At 46.1% G+C, this 18,446-nt stretch overlaps 1 protein-coding gene across 3 annotated transcripts in view; it reads left to right on the forward strand.

Moving 5' to 3' along the window:
• The window catches only part of GRIK3 (glutamate ionotropic receptor kainate type subunit 3), a 240,912-nt gene that overhangs the window by 145,163 nt on the left and 77,303 nt on the right, over positions 1-18,446 (forward strand). For all 3 annotated transcript variants that reach the window (XR_004375907.2, XM_032796279.2, XM_032796281.2), the window contains exons 5-7: positions 1,932-1,985; positions 9,357-9,530; positions 16,344-16,487. Coding sequence is in view for 2 of the 3 variants with exons in the window: in XM_032796279.2 (XP_032652170.1) it covers positions 1,932-1,985; positions 9,357-9,530; positions 16,344-16,487 (372 nt within the window). In the remaining variant the exon portion in view is untranslated. The remainder of the gene's footprint in view (positions 1-1,931; positions 1,986-9,356; positions 9,531-16,343; positions 16,488-18,446) is intronic.

Genomic DNA, 18,446 nt, shown 5'->3' on the forward strand with positions numbered 1-18,446 from the left:
CACCTGTCTGTGACTCGACTGCTGAACTCCTGCTCTGCACACAGCTCCAACTCTTCTCCTCCTGCTGTTTGTTGATAACCTCTCTGCTGTTCTATGGGTTGTTTTTTCTTTATTTCTTTATAAAAGCAGAGGCATTTTCTGCCTTCAGACTCATGCATCACACCAGCATCTGATGGCAGGATTGAGCCCCAGCACGTTAACATTTGCCATCATGGATGACTCAGAGAATTACAGCCTCATTGCTTCCGGGTTGAAATCTTCTGCTGAGACCAGAGACCTGATTATTTTTGCATTAACAGCATCATGTTTTTTAAAGACATCCAGGTCAAGGAAAGGAATTACGGGAAAATTTTGGATTCTGGGTTTCTAGGCCCTGCTATCTGGATTGGCCCATCCTTTCCATGTTCCCTAACCCCCCGCTTCTTTTCAAACTGTCCTTCTCTTCCTCTGAGCTAAACTCTGCCCTAGTATTGTAGCAGAACCAAACAGAAAGCAGAGAGAAGCAAACATCCCCTGAGGTCAAAACCCCAAACCTCCCTTCTGTCTGAAAACATTTCCAGGAGGATTCCTTTCCTAGATACACTAGGGCTATGCCCTGTTGCAAGGGGAATGGATTTGGTAATTTACTCCAGGCTCTTTCTGGTCCAAAAGATTCAGTGATATGTATCGTAGAATTATTCATTCAGTCTAGTTTTATTAATATCCATCCTGGCAATGATGTGTGGGAGTTAGCGTTTATATGGACTCTTGCTTCTTGGTCTACCCTGATCCCTTTTGCATCTCACAGGAAACATTAAAATATTGCATCCATTAACTGGACACTGCTTTACACTCTGCTTCAAAGATGCTGACATGCTATTTCTCCCAGACTAAAGCAGCTAAGGCAGCTATGAAAAAAAATAGTTATTTGTTTCTCTGGGTATCTGCATCTCCTGCTTCCTGCCAGAAACTGTCTCACCCTTCATTCCATCCAACTATTAAGATCTACTACAATGCTTCTCAGAAATAGTAAACATTGCCCTGGGTGCCAGATTTTGCTCTGACTATTTCTGGAGCAGTCCTTTCAGCCCATCAAGCAGTTTTAAATGTATACTAATGGATTTGACTTCATTGATAGAATAATACAGAACAGCTGAGTGACTTCCCTCCATTCTTCTCCCCCCCTGGACTTTTTCTGACCCCCCAAATATTTCTAAATAGAGTCCCAAATGCTAATTATAATCCTCCATTGATTATGTTCAGAAAAAAGGGGCACAGTCATTTTAAAAAATGAGCTGTATGAATGTGGAAGTCACCAAAGACCCACGCTAGCTGCAACAGATGGAAATACACAGCAATGCCAATACAAATTTAACGAATAAAAAGCTTTACACTTCACCTTTTAAGATCAACACAAGGCAGCATTACTCTGGTGGTGGGCTGTTTGTCTGTCTAGGTTTCTCTAATGTTGCCCATCACCATGGCATCCGGAGGACCTTCCTCAGGAAGTAAACACAGCCATATCTTTCTTCCTCTGTCCCAGCCAGGCCAGCAGCGGTCAGCTGATTGTCAGTGTTGGGATTTCCGGTGGTATAGGACGTGTGGGGATGCCCAGGTGTTGTAGTAAAATCTCTGGATTTTGCTCACTGCGCGGAGCACCACACCCCACTGAAGTCAATGGGATCTGAATGTGCTCAGTACCTGTTTAAAACAGGCCACAAGGGTCATAGGCCTTGATTCAGCCAGGCATGTAAGCATATGCTTATGTCCCAGGAACTTAAAGTTAAGCACATGCTTAAGCACTTTGCTGAATCAGTCCAGAATCCAAATGTGTTTCCTGTTTCATCTCTCTCTGCATGTATCAGCCCTTCAGGTGTTTTTCTTTCACGGTTTCTTCTAGATAGTTTTACCATACATCTTGCTAACTCTCTTTTCCCCCCACTCTTCTTCAGGCCATGGCAATGGGAATGATGACTGAATACTACCACTTCATCTTCACTACTCTGGTAAAGTATCAGATCAATGCAACTCCTTTTCCTGTCCCACTCACCGAGAATGGAATGTAAGCGCGTGCTGCATGTAGTCAGCGAGCCATAGGGAATGCTTTTTTCTGGGTGCGTCAGACAGCTCCAGGACCCTGGAGGGGCGGGGTGGACCTGTATTAACAGAATAGTGACTAAGAGGTTTTCCTTAGCTTTGGTCTAAAATCATTTATTTTTTCATTTAAACCGGCCTTCTCACTGAAGCATCACGGAGCTGTTCATGTTAACAGACACGCGGATTCTCCTCTCATGTACGCTCCTTTTCATTTACTGCATTTCCTTCTCTGGAGTTACTCCACATATAGATGAGTGGCGGCAAGAAGAGAATCAGGCCCGCACTATTTATTCAACTTCTTTTCCTCCCATAACTTTGATCTCGGTGCGTCTGCTCACATGCTGAAAGCTGAGCATGTGCACAAGGGCTTTAGCCATTGTGGATGGGATTTGTGGGTGCTGAAATTCAATAGGTGTTGGGAACCTCTCTGCCTGAGGCTCTTTTGAGAACCACAGCCTAACCCTCCTTGCTCTGGTAGATATTTCGACACAGCAGGCTTAATTTGCATGAGAAGAATTCAGCTTGAAATGATCTTCAGTCTCACTGAACATGGGCTAGTTCCCCTCTGACTCCAGGAGGCATTTTTCTTGGCATGTGTTTGTTTGCTTGTTTTAATTTAGGGTGTTATTGTCTGGGACTCTCCTGAATTTGGCATGATGCTAAAAAAACCCTCATGTATCTTTCCCATTCAGGAAAGAAACATAATAAACTAACCCTTCAAATTTGCAAAACTTATTTTTCAAATATAAAAGACATTTTAATTACTCCTACTGCCATTATCTATTCCAGGCAGCTTTAAGCAGTTCCCAGATAACTTCTTATTAATCAGTCCCAGCTCAGCCTATAATACATCTCATGTATAGGTAAAGCCTGGAGGTGGGGGAAAATGATAATAAATTAATAAATAAGCAATCACAATTAATGCCACTTCCCTGAAATAACAGTTATAGATGGGAAAGACGTTTTAATCTATTATTCCTGAAGGCAATGTTTTCCTAGCTTACAAGGCACATTCTCCAGCTTCGACCGCACTAGACCCATAGGGTGCTAATGAATTAGTCTATAATGTTATAGGGAATGTTTCTGAAAGGTCCCTAGTCAGTGCTGAGTGCACCATATCAACATTTGGCTGGAAAGCGTCACCATTTTGCCGAACAGCAAAGCTGAGTTCAACATGTCGGGCCCCCTCTTGATCTTTCTTCTAACAGACATGGGAGCTGGCAAGATGCCCCACGAAGCTGTTGTCTGGAGTCAAGCATAGCCCCTGCTTCCATAGGAGTTAGGGTTTGATCCTGCAAGGTGCTCAGCACCCTCAGCTCCCTTGGGGTCAGGGGGACTTGGCACCTCTAGAAGTGGTTCTGCAGCTTGTAGGATTGTGCGGCACCCGTACAAAGAGACGTCTCCCTAACGCAGCTGTTTGAGGGTAGTTAAGGAAAGTTGGGGACTCAAACTACTGAGTGTCCTTAGAATCTGTGCACCGAGTTCAGAGTGAAAGAACGTGCACAGGGCAGCATCTCAGGTAGGTGCATACACCAGCAGAGGAGCTAGAATAAAGGGGGGAAGAGGGCTGATATTCTGCTGCTTACTCCACTCATCCAGCTGAGCTCAAGATCTCCGCTGCACATTGGGCTGCTCTGAAGAGGGCTAAGGCTTAACGCTGATGCAATCTGATTACTGGAAGAATGAGGAATGTGAAAACTGTTCCCCTGGGGTCGAGCAATAGACTAATAAACCCATAGTCTGAGATAAAGATGATCTTAACCATCCAAACTCCGCTGGGATTAAACATCCACTTCCTGGTTCAGTCACCTGGCATCATTTATGAGAAGACACTCAAGTCTGATTTTTCAGCCTACTCTTTAATGGGATCTCTGGTTTTTTACCTAAAATGTTGCAGGTGAAAAATTGATAATGCAGTTCTTTGTGGGCATGATTAGTGACTGGACCTGCAAACATCTACATGGCATCAGCTGTGCACTTTGAGGGTGCAAAATAGGAGGCCAGCATTTGAAAATAAAATCAGGCCCTAAAGGCTTATTAAGGCCCAATAGCTGCAACGATTCCCAGTTCTTCTACTGAGTGTGTAGTCATAGAGGTCTGGAATTCACTGGTTTCATCACACACTGATTATGATTCTGCATTTGGGGCCAATACTCCGTCAACTATTCCATAAATTACAAATTCTGGAAGCGGGAAAGTGAGCCATCAGGGTCATTCATAGGGTCAGCCTGTGACTTCACCAAAAATCACATTTGCATGGCAAACTTGGTTCCTGTTGGGTGTCAGGAGAGATAAGTGTCCCGCCACTAAGATGCACAAAGGCATAAATATCTCAAGTCCTTGTTCCTCATTGAGAGATTCCCTGTCGTCTCCTGGATGAATCCCCTTAAGGAGTTGCCAAGCTTATTCCTAAACTCGCTGCATGCTTGGGCAATGCTTCCTTACCAAGCAGAGTTCTGGCCTCACTAACTCTTCCCAGAGCTGCACTTGAACAGCTAACGAAATCCCAGCAAATTGCTACACGTGCTATTAACATTGCCCAGTAATCTCCCAGACTGCGCCTGTGTGTTTGCAGTATGCTGCCTGTACGGGCACACTGGCCAATACAGGAAACATGATAGTCTGTTCTTTAACTCACCCTTGGGCAGAATGGAATTGTGTGGCTGAAGTGGCATATTGCATGGACCATCTCTCTCCTGCATTGAGCGTGTACCCAGTGATCCTTGCCTCATTGCACAAGCAATCTGGGCCAGATGACTCACACAGGGACTGCCAGAGACTATCAGACAGAAAAACAAGACTTCACCAGCAGGGGATCGATTAACGGTTAAAATATAACCCAACTTTTCAAAATCCCTTCTGGGAACAATAAACGTATCCCCATCCTTATCGCTTCAGCCCCATGAGCCATAGCAGGGAAACCTTGTTACTACCCACAATAACAAAGCATTGCCAGAAAAGAAGGCACTGGCCTGTGTGGGTGGACACTGAGGCTGGGATTAATAGGGTGGAAATTCCCCATGAACAGCCATTCACTCCACATTCCAGAAATGCTCTTTCCTTAGACAGCCCCTGTCACCACAGCGATAAGGGAGGGTTTACAAGGAGAAATGACAACAGTAGTCACTCCCTTTCTCCCTTCCCAGCTGGAAGCTTGCTGAGTTCCTTGGGCTCCCTGTGTTTGCATGGGCGAGTTGTGTACGTGTGCAGGGTACAGGGTACGTGAAGAAACTGTTGAAGTTGAAGAAATGAGTCTTGTCTCTAGGCCTGAGAGTGGCTGGATCCCAGGTGTTAGTTCTTTCTCAGGGCAGTGATCTCCATAGCCTGAAGACATCTGGTCCTCTGCACCCATGGGTCTCCCCCATTGGTGTCGAGTTGCACCATTGTGCGGAATTGTAGCTGTCATGGAGGGAGAGGCACCCATAGGCAGCTAGAGCGCTTCCTATGGAGGCCTTTGCAGGTCAGGAGACACACACTCAACTGGACTATGGACTCAGCAGGGAGCTCTCTAAGCGGCTTAGGTGAACCCCCTGCTGCAGTAGCAGCTGGCCCTGGAGCAGGTCGGACCACATGTTTGTCGAAGCAGTGGGCGCTGCTCTGCTGGGACACAGAGCAAGATTTAATCTGTGACTTGGCTACTTCCTTTGAAAAACTCCTCCATTCGATCTGGTTAGGAAACCCGCTGGGCACAGACGTGCTGTGTCCCAGAGCTCAAAGGGGTATATTATGCTAGGTGGGATAAAGGTGCGTGGAGTTTACTTAGAGCAGGCACTGCTGTCTTCCCTAAATACTGCAATGGGCATTGCATGTGTCATAGCTTTCCTACTCAGATCTGAACCTTAGAGTTCAGAAAATGAGATGCTAGCATGAAACCTCCAAGCTTAATTACCAGCTTAGATCTGATAGCACTGCCACCAGCCAGGAATTCCAGTGCCTGGCTCACTCTGGTCTCCCCAAAACCTTCCCTAGGGGACCCCAAGACTCAGATGCCCTGAGTCTCACAACAAAGGGAAACAACCCCCTCCCCTTGTCTCGTCGTTACTTCCTCCCTGGATGACCCTGGAAGATCACCCTCTTCAATTCCTCCCATCAATTCCCTGGTGAGCTGCAGACTCAATCTCCTTGAGCCCCAACTGAAAAAAAAATCCAACAAGTTTTAAAAAGAAAGCTTTATATAAAAAGAAAGAAAAAGACATAAAAATGGTCTTTGTATCAAGGTGACAATATACAGGGTTATTGGCTTAAAAGAAAAAAATGAATAAACAGCCTTATCCAAAAAGAAATACAATTTAAAACATTCCAGCAAACTACACACATGTAAATACAAAAAAACAATATAAGCCTATTGTCTTTCTACCTTTGTACTTACAACTTGGAAATAGAAGATTAGAAAGCCTGGAGATAGAGTGATCCCCTCAGAGACTAGAGAGCAACAGAAACAGACAAAGAACACACACCCAAAACTTCCCTCCCTTGAGATTTGAAAAATCTTGTTTCCTGATTGGTCCTCTGGTCAGGTGTTTGGTTCCCTTTGTTAACCCTTTACAGGTAAAAGAAACATTAAACCTTAGCTATCTGTTTATGACAGCATGTGAATACGGTGTGTACGCATAAATAACACGGCAGAGAATGACTGACTGGGATGGAGATGAACATACTTCCCAAATTCTAGCCTAGTGTCAAAATCATCCCCAGTCTGCACTTTGGGTTTTTGACAGTAAACAAAGAACAGGTGCCTGTTGGGTTAGCTTTGGGGGTCAGCCAGGCTGTTCATCTAATCTTGTAAGGTTTTGTAAATACCTAAATCAACACACCTTGCACATGTCCCTCAGAGCTAGGGCTTCACCTCATGTAATTGCAAAGTTCCCTACCTTCGACGCAACTTGGGGGTCCTCTCACTTGTACTGTTGAAGATTATTTACATAGGGCAACCAGACAGCAAGTGTGAAAAATTGGGGCAGGCATGGGAGGTAATAGATGCCTATATAAGACAAAACTCCAAATATCAGGACTGTCCCTATAAAATCAGGACCTCTCGTCACCCTATATTTACATCAGTGTAGCTGACTCCTCTCAAGGTCAGGGATCATTTGCATGTGCCCTGCCCCCTGTTAGCCTTCTCTTGAAGGCCCTTTGAGAACTCCAGTGCAGTCAATCTTGTGGCTAACAGCACCCCCACCCGGGGATGGTTTAATAACAGAAATGATTCAGACAAGCCTTATGGTTCTTAATAACCAAAATGGTTCGAACAATCCCCTGAGAGACCCCAGAGGGAACCCCGTACCCATAACACAAAAGTTCACACCCAGCCCTGGTTTAGTCGCCCACACACCGAACTCTTCCTCTGACCCAGTGTGCTGCTTCACCCTACTGCTCTCTGCAAGGAGGCCCCGGGCCCCACTGAGGCATGCCTCTTCAGTAGGCAGGGTTGGCTGGCCTCAGCCCTCAGAGACGAGCTGCCCTGGGGCAGTCAGTACTAAAGAAAGTGTCATTTTCCATAAAGGAAGGAATCCCGCGGCATTTTAACTTCGCAGCAGGATCCTTTTCACGGCTCACATTTCACCCCAGGTCTGGTTCCTGACAGGTTGAGCAGTGTGGCACATCACTGTGATAGTTAAACACTGACTTTGATGCGGTGGTATCAGGGTAAAATCAAATCCGACAGTGACGCCAGTGGATTTGTATTGCAGTAGCCCCAGGAGCCCCAGCCCTGTTGTGGAAGGTGCTGTACAAACAGAACAAAGAGACAAGTCCCAACCCCAAGGACTGTACCATCCATGACTGGGACAATTCATTTTGGGGTGTTTTTCATCACGTTTTGTGGCGGTTTTAGTTAATCTAGTTTAATTTCTAAACAATGTCTTTTCGAAACAAAAAGTCAAAACAGAAACTCAGCACTTCCTCAGATTTGGCCCAGGAGAATGTGTTGCATGCAAACTCCTTTTTTTATTGCTTCTCATCTGCTTTAGAGAACGAATCAGCAGAGCGATGGTAGGAATGGGATGATCTGGGATTACAAAATCAATAACAGTTGCAGAAACTGTTCAAAATAAAATATAGTTAAAGCGACTCATTAAGCAGATTATTCCAGGACTGAAGCTCCCTTCTGATTGCCATTCTCTGCCGCGCTCATTCACGATCCCCTCATTTGTGAGCTCCCAGGAAACCTTGTTCAGCTTCATCATCCAGGCAGCTTCCAGTCCCCTTGGGTGAGCTGTTCTTGTTTTTTGCCGAGCTGAACAGCTGTGGTGTGTGCCTGGTGTGTCTCGGATCCAAAACCCATTCAGATTTGTTTCTGAGGTTTGAGCTCCAGACCTCCCTGTGCTGAAGTTAATATTCAGATGTGGCAGAGCCAAGAGATGCATTAAGGAAGTGGGCTAACAAAGGACTGCAAATACCCTCTCTCTCCCTGCCTGCCAAGTGACAGCTTTGGGCAGGTTGCCAGTGGAGCTAAGGCTTCTCTGGCTCTCTCCTTTTTTATCGTATAAAGGGCACACTCATTCATTTGCAGACTTGTACACTGGTCCTAATGTCAAGAAATTCATCTTAGCTCCTCTTCTATAGTGATCTGCAAATTGACATTCCAAATCTGGAGTTATTCTGTCATCCATGGTACCGTCCAGGACTCAGCACTCAAAGCAAATTCTCCGGGAAAAAATCTTAGGGAACTTTCATAGGATTAAACTCAAATGCAGAAACAATGCCTCTTAAGACCTCATTCTGCAGGGTGTAGTGGCCAGGTACCAGTCTCAGGGCGAGGGTTGGATGAAATTTTTCAGTCAATGTTTTTCACTGAAAAATTCAGATTTAGGTCAACCAAAACATTTTGCAAAATCTTATTGAATTTGCTAAATAACAAAAATTAGAACAAAACGGAAATGTTTCATTTCAATATTTTGAAAAAAAAACCAACATTTTTCATTCAAAACAATTTAATCTTTTGATTTAAAAAAAAAACCTTGAAAACTGTACATTTCATTTTGGGTTGAACAAAACATTTTGTTGTTTGTTTGTCTTGTGTGTTTAGATTGTGACGTCTTAGAAAGGAGATTGGCTTTTCCTAGATGTATGTAGCACCATGGGGCCTGATTCCATTGGGTACTATCATAATATGCTGTGGATGGAGCTCTACACCCTGCATTCAGTGCAGCAGCACATTGTATCCCACTTTCTGTGAATCCTGAACTCTCCAGCTTAGTACAGAGACACCACATTAAACAGAGGAAATGAGACAAATAAAAGAAGTCACAAAATGTTAAAATCGATTTCTCTCTTTTAAGGATCTTTATGCACTAGACCTGGAGCCATACCGCTACTCTGGAGTGAACCTGACTGGCTTCCGGATCCTCAATGTGGAGAACCCTCACGTGTCTGCCATCACTGAGAAATGGTCCATGGAGCGGCTGCAGGCTGCACCCCGGGCGGAGTCGGGCCTGCTCGACGGGGTCATGATGGTACGACGGTCACTTTAAAATCCCTTTGGCATGTGGGTGTGTTGTCTCTACCCTGACACAAACGCCACTCCTGTTATATCTGCTCTGAAAGAAAACTGTGGAAATGTCAAGAAAGTTGTTCCTTTTTTGTTATTAATTCTGAAATTTGGAAACATTTTGACCAGTTCTAATTGGTTTATTGGTATTGTGATTATTTCTTGTTAATAACAGCAATTCTGTGCCTTTCTCTAGCACGCAGAGGCTCCAGCGAGTGCTGTACAAACATACAATAAAAGATTCATCGGGTCACATCTCAGCCAACTTGTCCCAAGACACCCCATCCCAGGGATCCTTCCTCTTGTACTTAGTTGCCCTCTCTTATAATTGCCTTTTAAATACAACAAAGCTCCCATGGTTTAACCTCTTCAGTCCCAGTACTGCACCACTCTTATTACAGTCCGTCTGTGTTGGCCAGCATGCACAGGGATCCCAGCTTCCGTGCAGCTATCTGACTTGTCTTAATGGTGCAACCCCCTGTCATGTCTCCTCCACAAAATCTGGATGCACGTAGACTGATTAGAAGCTGTTAATTCAGGCTGTGGCGTGGCTGGGCCATGCAGTGACCACGACTAGGTGCAGTGTAAAGCTCACACAGTGTGTGCTGGGAATGAAAGGTAGAGGACAGTAGCTGTTTCTTTAATCAGATGGATACTGTATTCCTTGTTGGAACATGCCTGGATTCCTCTGCCCCAGCCTGATGCACAGTGCTTGCTGAACTGGAAAGGTACCTGATGCATGTGCTACAAACTCAGGCTGAGGAGGGAACTCTCTTCTCATTGCTCTGCACAAATTGTGTTTCAGGTTGGGGCAGGCAGGCGCTGCAAGGGCTGACCGCCCATGAGCACCCTGCTCCTGAGAACAGGCACTGGGAATTTGGAATGCGCATGCTGTTCAGTGTGAGACACATCACCAGGGACGTGCCTGCCACTGTGACAAGCTCTTGCACGGAACTCACCAGAGGGTTGGGCTGGATTCAAGACAGTGATGTGATATTTCACAGGACACAATCCTGCAAGATGCTGAATGCCTCCTGAGAGGTTTGCCAGCACCACTGCCTTCCATAGACTTCACTGGGAGCTCAGGACCTGGCAGGATAAGGCCTGCAGTTTGGAGCGAGTGATGTGGAGAATGGGAACAGAGTTGACACGCTTGTGTTGGGAGCTAGGGTTCCCTGCAGCCGCAGAATGCTGCTGCTGTTGGTAGCAGCTCTGCTCCCAATAGTTACTACTGGGAGGATGCCTCACCCTGCATAAGTGCTGCCTGGCTTCCTTCTGGCCTGCTTCTTCACGCCCACCAGGATCCCTGGCTAAAAGGTTTCCAAATTTTCACCAGTGCATTAGTGTCCTTTCCTCCTTGAAGTGCCTCCCGCCTGTCACTGAGGGTTACTTCTGAGTGGAGGCTTCCATCATTCTCCTTCTGCCTTTGGCCCATAGCAAGCAACGCCCCAACTGGACGCATTCTGGGCTTCCAACTCCTCTGGGGCCCCAAGACTCCAGAGGGATTAGAAGGTGCCTTATTCACAGTGTGCATTTCGGGATGGTGCTACTCGTTAGGGATGCGCAAGCAGAAGAGGAAGTGCTCCGGGGTTCTGAGGGGCACCCAGAGATGGCTCATTTCATAGCATGGGTCGTATTACTCAGCGCGTACATCAGGAGGGGTGAGAAAAACTGGGGGAGACTCCAATTTCTGCATCTGGAGCCCTTAAGGGGAGTGACAGTGAGAAAAAGGCAGTTTGGGAAATCCCCCTGGAGCCCCCTGTCGATGTCTGCTCAGGGTGTCAGAGAGAAATAGCCGGCAAGGGCGGATCAGATGTCTGGTGGCTGCTTTGGAGGATTTCCCAACACTCGAGGGAAGGATGTATTAGGACCAAGCCTTAATTTCTGATCATAAGGAGTCTGCTTCCTTAGCCCCATCCCCAGAGTGACGCATCTTCTCGTGAGAAACTTCTCTCTCTCTGAACCTCAGGAGCCAAGCACCTGGGGCAACGGTGGAGCCCGAAGCCTGGTGGCTGGCAGAAACAAGGACAGCAGAAGCACTTCTACCATTGGAGCAAGACAGTTGGAAATAACCAGAGGCACTGGCGTGACCTTCCCCCTCCCCAATATGGCTTATTGATCTTCTGCTGTGCCTGTCACATATGGGGCATTATGATAAAATGCTACTCTGCAGTGTTGCCCGCACACTGGCTGTGATTTCCAGCCTCTCTCCTTGCCAGCAAGGGCTGAACCAGCATGCTGTGTGCTTTCTAATAAATTTTTTAGAAAGCCTCCTTCCAGCAGAGCTGAAAGTTTCTCTCTGCAGCTAAGAGCAGCATCCTTCTAACGTCAGACATCTCTGCTCAAGACATCGGAACCCTCCCTTCCCCCACCTCCTGCATCGTTAGCACTTACTAAACCGAGAAATGACCCAGACACACATGAGAATTCTCTCCATTTTTATGTCTTCTGGTCAATGCCAAACATCAAAACGGTGGGCCAGGCTTTTAGAAGTGGGGACCCCAAGCTCTGGAAGCAAACAGGGCAACTGTGAGTAATGTTACTCCGTCTCCATACATGTGAGATTTGAAGGAGGACCCTGCAAAAATACCCTCTATTCCAGGAGTTTGCTGGTTCTGGTTCTCTGCCCTGTGTGAAGCAGGAGCTCAGCCTGCATGATCATAATTGTCTCTTCTGGCCTTAGACTCTGGGAATCGCTCTCCAGTGAAAAATGTCTCTCTCTTGCAGCTGAAATTTTCCTTGTAGCGGGCTCTCCTCGTTTCCTGCATTTCTTTACTGACTTTTTTTTTTGAGTCTTTCCTCTTCTTCCAACACTTCTGCCAAAATATCTTCTAAATTATTTTATTTCTGTATGCGGCACGTACCCCTAGCTTCGCATGACCCCGGGGAGAGACTATTGCACTGAATGCATGACAAGACCTCAGTTATGTGGGTACTAAGATTTGGTTGTTTAACACCTCTTCTCCATAACAAGGTCACAAAGCTCTCTGATCTCCGGTTTTAGGGTCCTTCCTCCCTACCAAATATGACCCCCCAGAATACTAGCATTGGGGATTTAAGAACTTCTTCTTTGTTTTAAACAATCTTTAAATTATGCAATGGGTACACTATCTTCCATGCATCTGACAAAGTGGGTATTGACATGCATCTGACGAAGTGGGTATTCCCCCATGAAAGCTCATGCTCCAAAACGTCTGTTAGTCTATAAGGTGCCACAGGATTCTTTGCTGCTTTTATCTTCCATAGCTACCTGAGCATACTGGGGCATGCTGCACTCTGCACAAATGCACGCTGAGTCTCTGCAATAGTGGATAAGAACAGAAGTCGCTTTAGGAGCATGCAGAGGCCACGGGTTTAACGAGCCAGTCCTGTCTGAATTGCTGTTCACCCGACCTTCATGCTTCAGAATCATGTCCTTCCAGCCTCTCCTCCAGCAGCTGACTCAGGTGTCTTTCATACTCGATCCCTTCTCTGGTAGCTTATTGCAGGCTACTTGCTGCCTGATTTCCTTATACTCCCAAATACAGTTTGGATGGTGGGGCTGATTTTCAGCTACACCTTAATTTGCTCACTGAGTTTGCATCATCAGAGGTACATGGGGTAGCATTCGGATGCTGAACTCCCAGCCCTGGATTTGTGGGTATAACCCATCAGAGGCATGAAACTCTGAGTGCAGGCACTATTTGCAGGTGGAAAACCATGACTGCAAAATCCGAGGCTAGCACTGAACCCCCTGTTCCTGCCCTTTGCTTTCGAAACACCCCTCACCTTTGCGGGGAATTTATCCCCAGCCACCCTGGCTCTGCCTTTCTAATTTTGGGAACCTCTACCACGGCACCTGGAGGCTCACTCCTCTCCTATGAGAACAAAGCCCAGATCACTTAATGCTTTCTTGGAACATAGGTTCTTTACCACTGGTGACCTTTTGGTTAGCTTACACTGCGCTCTCCATGCTAGTGTGGTTTGGGGACTGGACTGCCCGAGAGGGTTCCACATGAGAATTCCTGGCTAATGCACATTAGCTGTAAGTATCTGTGAACTCACCCTGCCCGCTCGCGGTAGAACATTGTGCTGTCTCCTACTCATCTCCAGTATTCCAGCACAGTGCAATAGAACAGAAAGGCAGCCTGGCCTAGTGGGAAGGGCACCAGCTTTCTTCCCAGCTCTGCCAGGGGCCTACAGTGGGACCTTGGCCAAGCTTCTTTCCTGATCTGTGGCTATGTTTCTCTCCCGCTCTATGCCTCTTTTGTCTGTTTAGCTCTTGGAGATAGGGCCTGTCTCTCCCTATGTGTCTGTAGAGTGTCTAACACAATGGACTCTCAGCTGCGGCCCGTACAAGCCACCGTAAAACAAATAATAATTACACACCGTCTGTGTGCTTAAATGTGTCCCAGTACCCCCCAGACTTACAAGACCCAGTATCCTGTCCCTGAGTGCTGCAAAGTTACGCCAGCAGGATATAGGCCAGGCTCCTGCTCTTCACGCTTGGGAGGAATAAGGTCATGGGAGTGACTGCCAAGCTGGGACAGAGCATTTTCTCTGCTGTTAGATATTTGCTCTGTAGTTTGCTATATTGTTTGATTTTTTACAACTGTGGCTACTATTCTTGGGTCTTTGGCATCCACTTTTGTGGAACCAGTGAGGAATGTGTTTTTCACTAGCGGGACTTTCCCCTATCCCTCTTTTAGAAGTGGAAAAAAATGCCACTTTGTCAGTATCTGGAGGTGGGGTGCAGTGTTGCAAAGCTATTCCAAACTACACCCCATACCTCCCCCACTCGCTGTCACATTGCACAGCAATAGCCCTGGCCTCCACTGCCTGAAATTTCCCAGTTTCATCATGGATATTTCATGGAAGCAGGACTGTCAAGCATTGCCACTTGGGTGAAGATTTCACAGCACCAGTGCCTAAGAAAAACTACCAGGGTTGTGGGGGAATTTTTTTACTCGGAGTCCAACTCCTCGTCTTTGCTTTTGTTTTCTCATGAGGGCAGCTCTGACTTCTCTGTGTTGTTTAGTGGTTCCAGCAGGGACTAAGAATCAGGAGAACAGAGTTCTGCACTTGACTTGCTGCATGACCTTGGTCACTTAACTTTTCTGTTCCTCATTTTCCCCATCTATAAAATGACATGTAGACAGTACAGTGGCAGATGCATTTGAGATACCTAAAAAAGACTTACATATAGAGATGGCATTCTCGTAGTCTGTGATTTACTGAGATGACTATGGCCTTTTAATGTAACCTAACGCATTCGCAAAAACCTCCTGTTCTGAAGAATTTCTTTGTTGTGTACATACTTACCCATTTAGAAAATGAAAAGAAGAACAAAACCACAAGTTCTGCCCCAAAAACAAACCTATTTGCTGTACCGTAGCTGTAGCTATTTCAAAGTTCTGTTGAAGTCTGAAATTTCAGCCAGAGAAGACATATTTTCTGTCCTGATGGGAAAGCCTGTTAGGGTTAGGAGTTGTTGAAATTTTTTCTGCCTTTTTTAAAGGGGTTTCACAAAAAATGATTTTAAACCAAAGTTTTTAACTTTTGACAACTTTTTTAGTTTTTAAATTAGGGGGGGAAATTCCCCTCACAACAGTTATTATTACTGTGGGTTTTTTAACCATGGTGGAGGGAAGAATAAAAAAGTGTGAGGAGGTGGGTTTTCGTCCACAATTTTGAAACAAAAACATAAAAATGTGGAGTGGGATTTCCCTCACCAAAAAGAAATGAAAAATTTCAAAATAAAAAATGTTATCCAGAAACTTTTTATCCAAATCCAGAAATAATTCAGGAATAATTCCAAATGAAAGAAAAAATCTCTCTCCTTCTCTGACCCTCCCCTCGCATAGAGTCATGAAACATTATTAGTTGTTTTAGATCAGCTCTTCTTTGGATAAAAAATGGACTGTTCCAAACCTACCCCTCAGAGGGGAACTGAGGACCTGCTTGTCTGTTTACAGCATGGGTTTTTTTTCAAGATACGCTATAGCTCAAACAGACGTTATGGGCTTCATGCAGGAATCATGGAGCAAGGTTTCCCATGGCCTGAGTTATACAGGAGGTCAGACTAGGTGTTCTGACCTTGAAACCTACGACTCTCTAGAAGTTCGTTGAGCGCCATTGTAACGATGTAGAGAATACGGCTTTGTTCTGTTCACTTTCAGTTCATGGGAGTTTTACAGTTGACTTCAATGGGAGCCGGAAATGAGGCCTTTGATTACACTCATCTAGAGCTGAACAATTAGATCCCTCAGTTAGCCAGGAGTCAGTGTGACTGTAGGTGTCCTTGCAGTGGTCAGCTGGTTCTTGCCTTAGGCTTTGGTTTTTATTTATCCAGCACCCTCCTCTCTCCGTTTTACCAGTGGGGCCAACTGTCCCATCAATCTGCTCTCCACTGAAACCATTGCATCCAGGTCTTCCTCATAAACACTCAGAGCCCCCTGCTGCTGCAACTGTGCATGTGCTGGAGGCTACCTGGCCTGCAGTTCCCAAACCGATCAGCAGCATCGGGCTGATCCACCGGCAGGATGCAACCCCTCAGTGCAGAAAGCCCTGCCCTCAGGGGAGCCGTGTGCAATTGTGTTTCAGACGCCAGGGAGGAAAGATGTCAGGATGCAGGTGAGAAGACAGAGGCGACCAGGGGAGAATTCAGAGAAGCTTCTGCAGCTTTGCATGAGATGGATCATGTGTTTTCCAAATGGACCCGGCACCAAATCACTGCTGCATTAGTGCCTTTTTGCTTTGGAACTGTTATCAACCCAAATGCTGTTCCCCTTTATTTTAGACAGATGCTGCCCTGTTGTATGACGCAGTTCACATCGTCTCAGTGTGCTACCAGCGAGCCCCACAGATGACTGTTAACTCCCTGCAGTGCCATCGACACAAAGCCTGGAGGTTCGGGGGCCGCTTTATGAATTTCATAAAAGAGGTAAAAGCTTCTTTCCTATTGATGCCAACCTTCCGATGGCAACGTGCGGGTGGGGAGCAACTGTTCAGATCCCAGAATTAGGAGCTGCACAGTGGCTAGACAACACATTTACGAGCACTACAGACAACCCTTGCAGAGATGGATGGGAGCAAGGATCCAGGAGTCAGATTGTTTGTATAGCCCCTTTGGGACCAAATAAGATGCACTTGAAAGTAAATGTGGTGATAGAATAGACAGTGCAGCTCTCATCCGATAAAGGCTAATAACCAGAGTCTTGAGATTGCTGGGCTAACCTGAATCCTGGTGAAACACCCCTGACTCTGGTGGAGAGACAGCAGGGCTAAACCTCACCACTCACAATGGTCCAGTAGATAGGATCCTGGACTGGGAACTTCTATTCCTAGCTCAGGTGTGACCCTGCACTTGTACCCTTTGCCTGTCTCGTCTCCAGCCACTGCTGTCACTGTTTGAATGTCGCCACACATATTGTCAGCCTCATCTGAAGCTGGAGATGCCTGGTGCCTCATCCATCAGGAGGCTAGAGGTGGGCTGCTTTGATCTGTGCATGTTGAGGCCTGGTATAAAAAAAATCCTTGATGCAGCTGGAAAGTGTGTGAAAACTCCACTCCCAACCAGGAGCACAGCCAGAGCTCCTGGGTGCACTGGAATATTTTTACAGGAGGCATTTTAGAGCATTACCCCAAGTGTGTCTGTGAATGAGAGTCTAGGCCTGGATTGGGGCCTGTCAGTAGTCAATTGTAAAAGTGCATTTGTTGATCTAAAAAACAATGTTTAACAAGAATTGCACCTCTCAGTGGTTTACACTCTTTGCAGATGGTTGATCTTCACCCATGTGCAAAAGGCTTGCATGAGGCTTATGCACCACTTACATCTCACTTACGTCCTCAAAATAGTTTCCGTGGGGTCACAGCAAGACGTGAGAAATAATCTAAAATCTCCAGTGCTGTTACAGACACTCACCTGTGCCTGCTCTGGGCTGCTCTCCTTACAAGGCAGTCTCCTAGCAGAGCGAGATATGTCTGCCTTTTGCAGGAACAGTTGGTTAGTGTCCACAAAAAGCACTTGACACAGGTCTGGGGGCCAAACTGGCAGTGTCTTGTATCTCTGCCCATGTGCTGATTGCCCAGTTTTGGCAGAGCAATGGATTTAGTAAGATGGGAGTCCGGAAAGTGAAGTGGGAACTTCATTTCCTCTGTTTTGTGTAATTATAAATTCCCTGGGTTCAGCCCACGCATGCAAACAGCAGTGGAACACTGGTGATTGCGAGCAGCAAGCTTACCAAATCACAGCACTGCAGGCAGGCTGGAATGAGACATGGCCAGGAAAGCAGCCATGCAGGGCACGTTTCAGGGCACTGCTTTCTTACCAGGCCTGTCCTCTGCTTACTTGCTGTGTTTCAGCTCCTGCCAGTGTAAAGTAGCTCACCTCCGTGGGAGACCATCCTAACCTGAAAACACTAACGAATAGTGAGAGGTGAGCAGCAGTTCCCTAGTGCTGTGCAAAGGGCATGCTGTGGGCCTGAGCTGTGGTCCTGCCAGTAGATAGGTGCAAGCACTCTTTGGGATTGCTTTGGGATTAAGGGCTGGAGTCTCATTTACACAAAGGCCTCTTTACACTGCTCTGGCTGCACCTTTTAACATGGGAGTAGTATAATCAGGCCTTAGTATTTTATGCTATTACTTCAGCCATGGAAATAATTCTCTCTTTTTTTCCAAGGCTTTGCAATGGTTAAACTAAATTCTCTTCTTTCTGTGGCAGAAAAGTCAATAAAAGATCATTATTTATTGTTTATTTCTTATTTGTATTGTGGTATTGCCTACAAACCCATCAGAGTCCCCCTGTGCTAGGGCCTGTACACACACAGAGTGGGAGAAAGTCCCTGCCCTAAAGCATTTACAATCTAAGCAGACAAGACAGACCAAGGATGGGAGAAAGGAA

The sequence above is a fragment of the Chelonoidis abingdonii genome, chromosome 25 (genome assembly GCF_003597395.2).
Source record: "Chelonoidis abingdonii isolate Lonesome George chromosome 25, CheloAbing_2.0, whole genome shotgun sequence".
In the NCBI taxonomy this organism is placed as follows: Eukaryota; Metazoa; Chordata; order Testudines; family Testudinidae; genus Chelonoidis; species Chelonoidis abingdonii.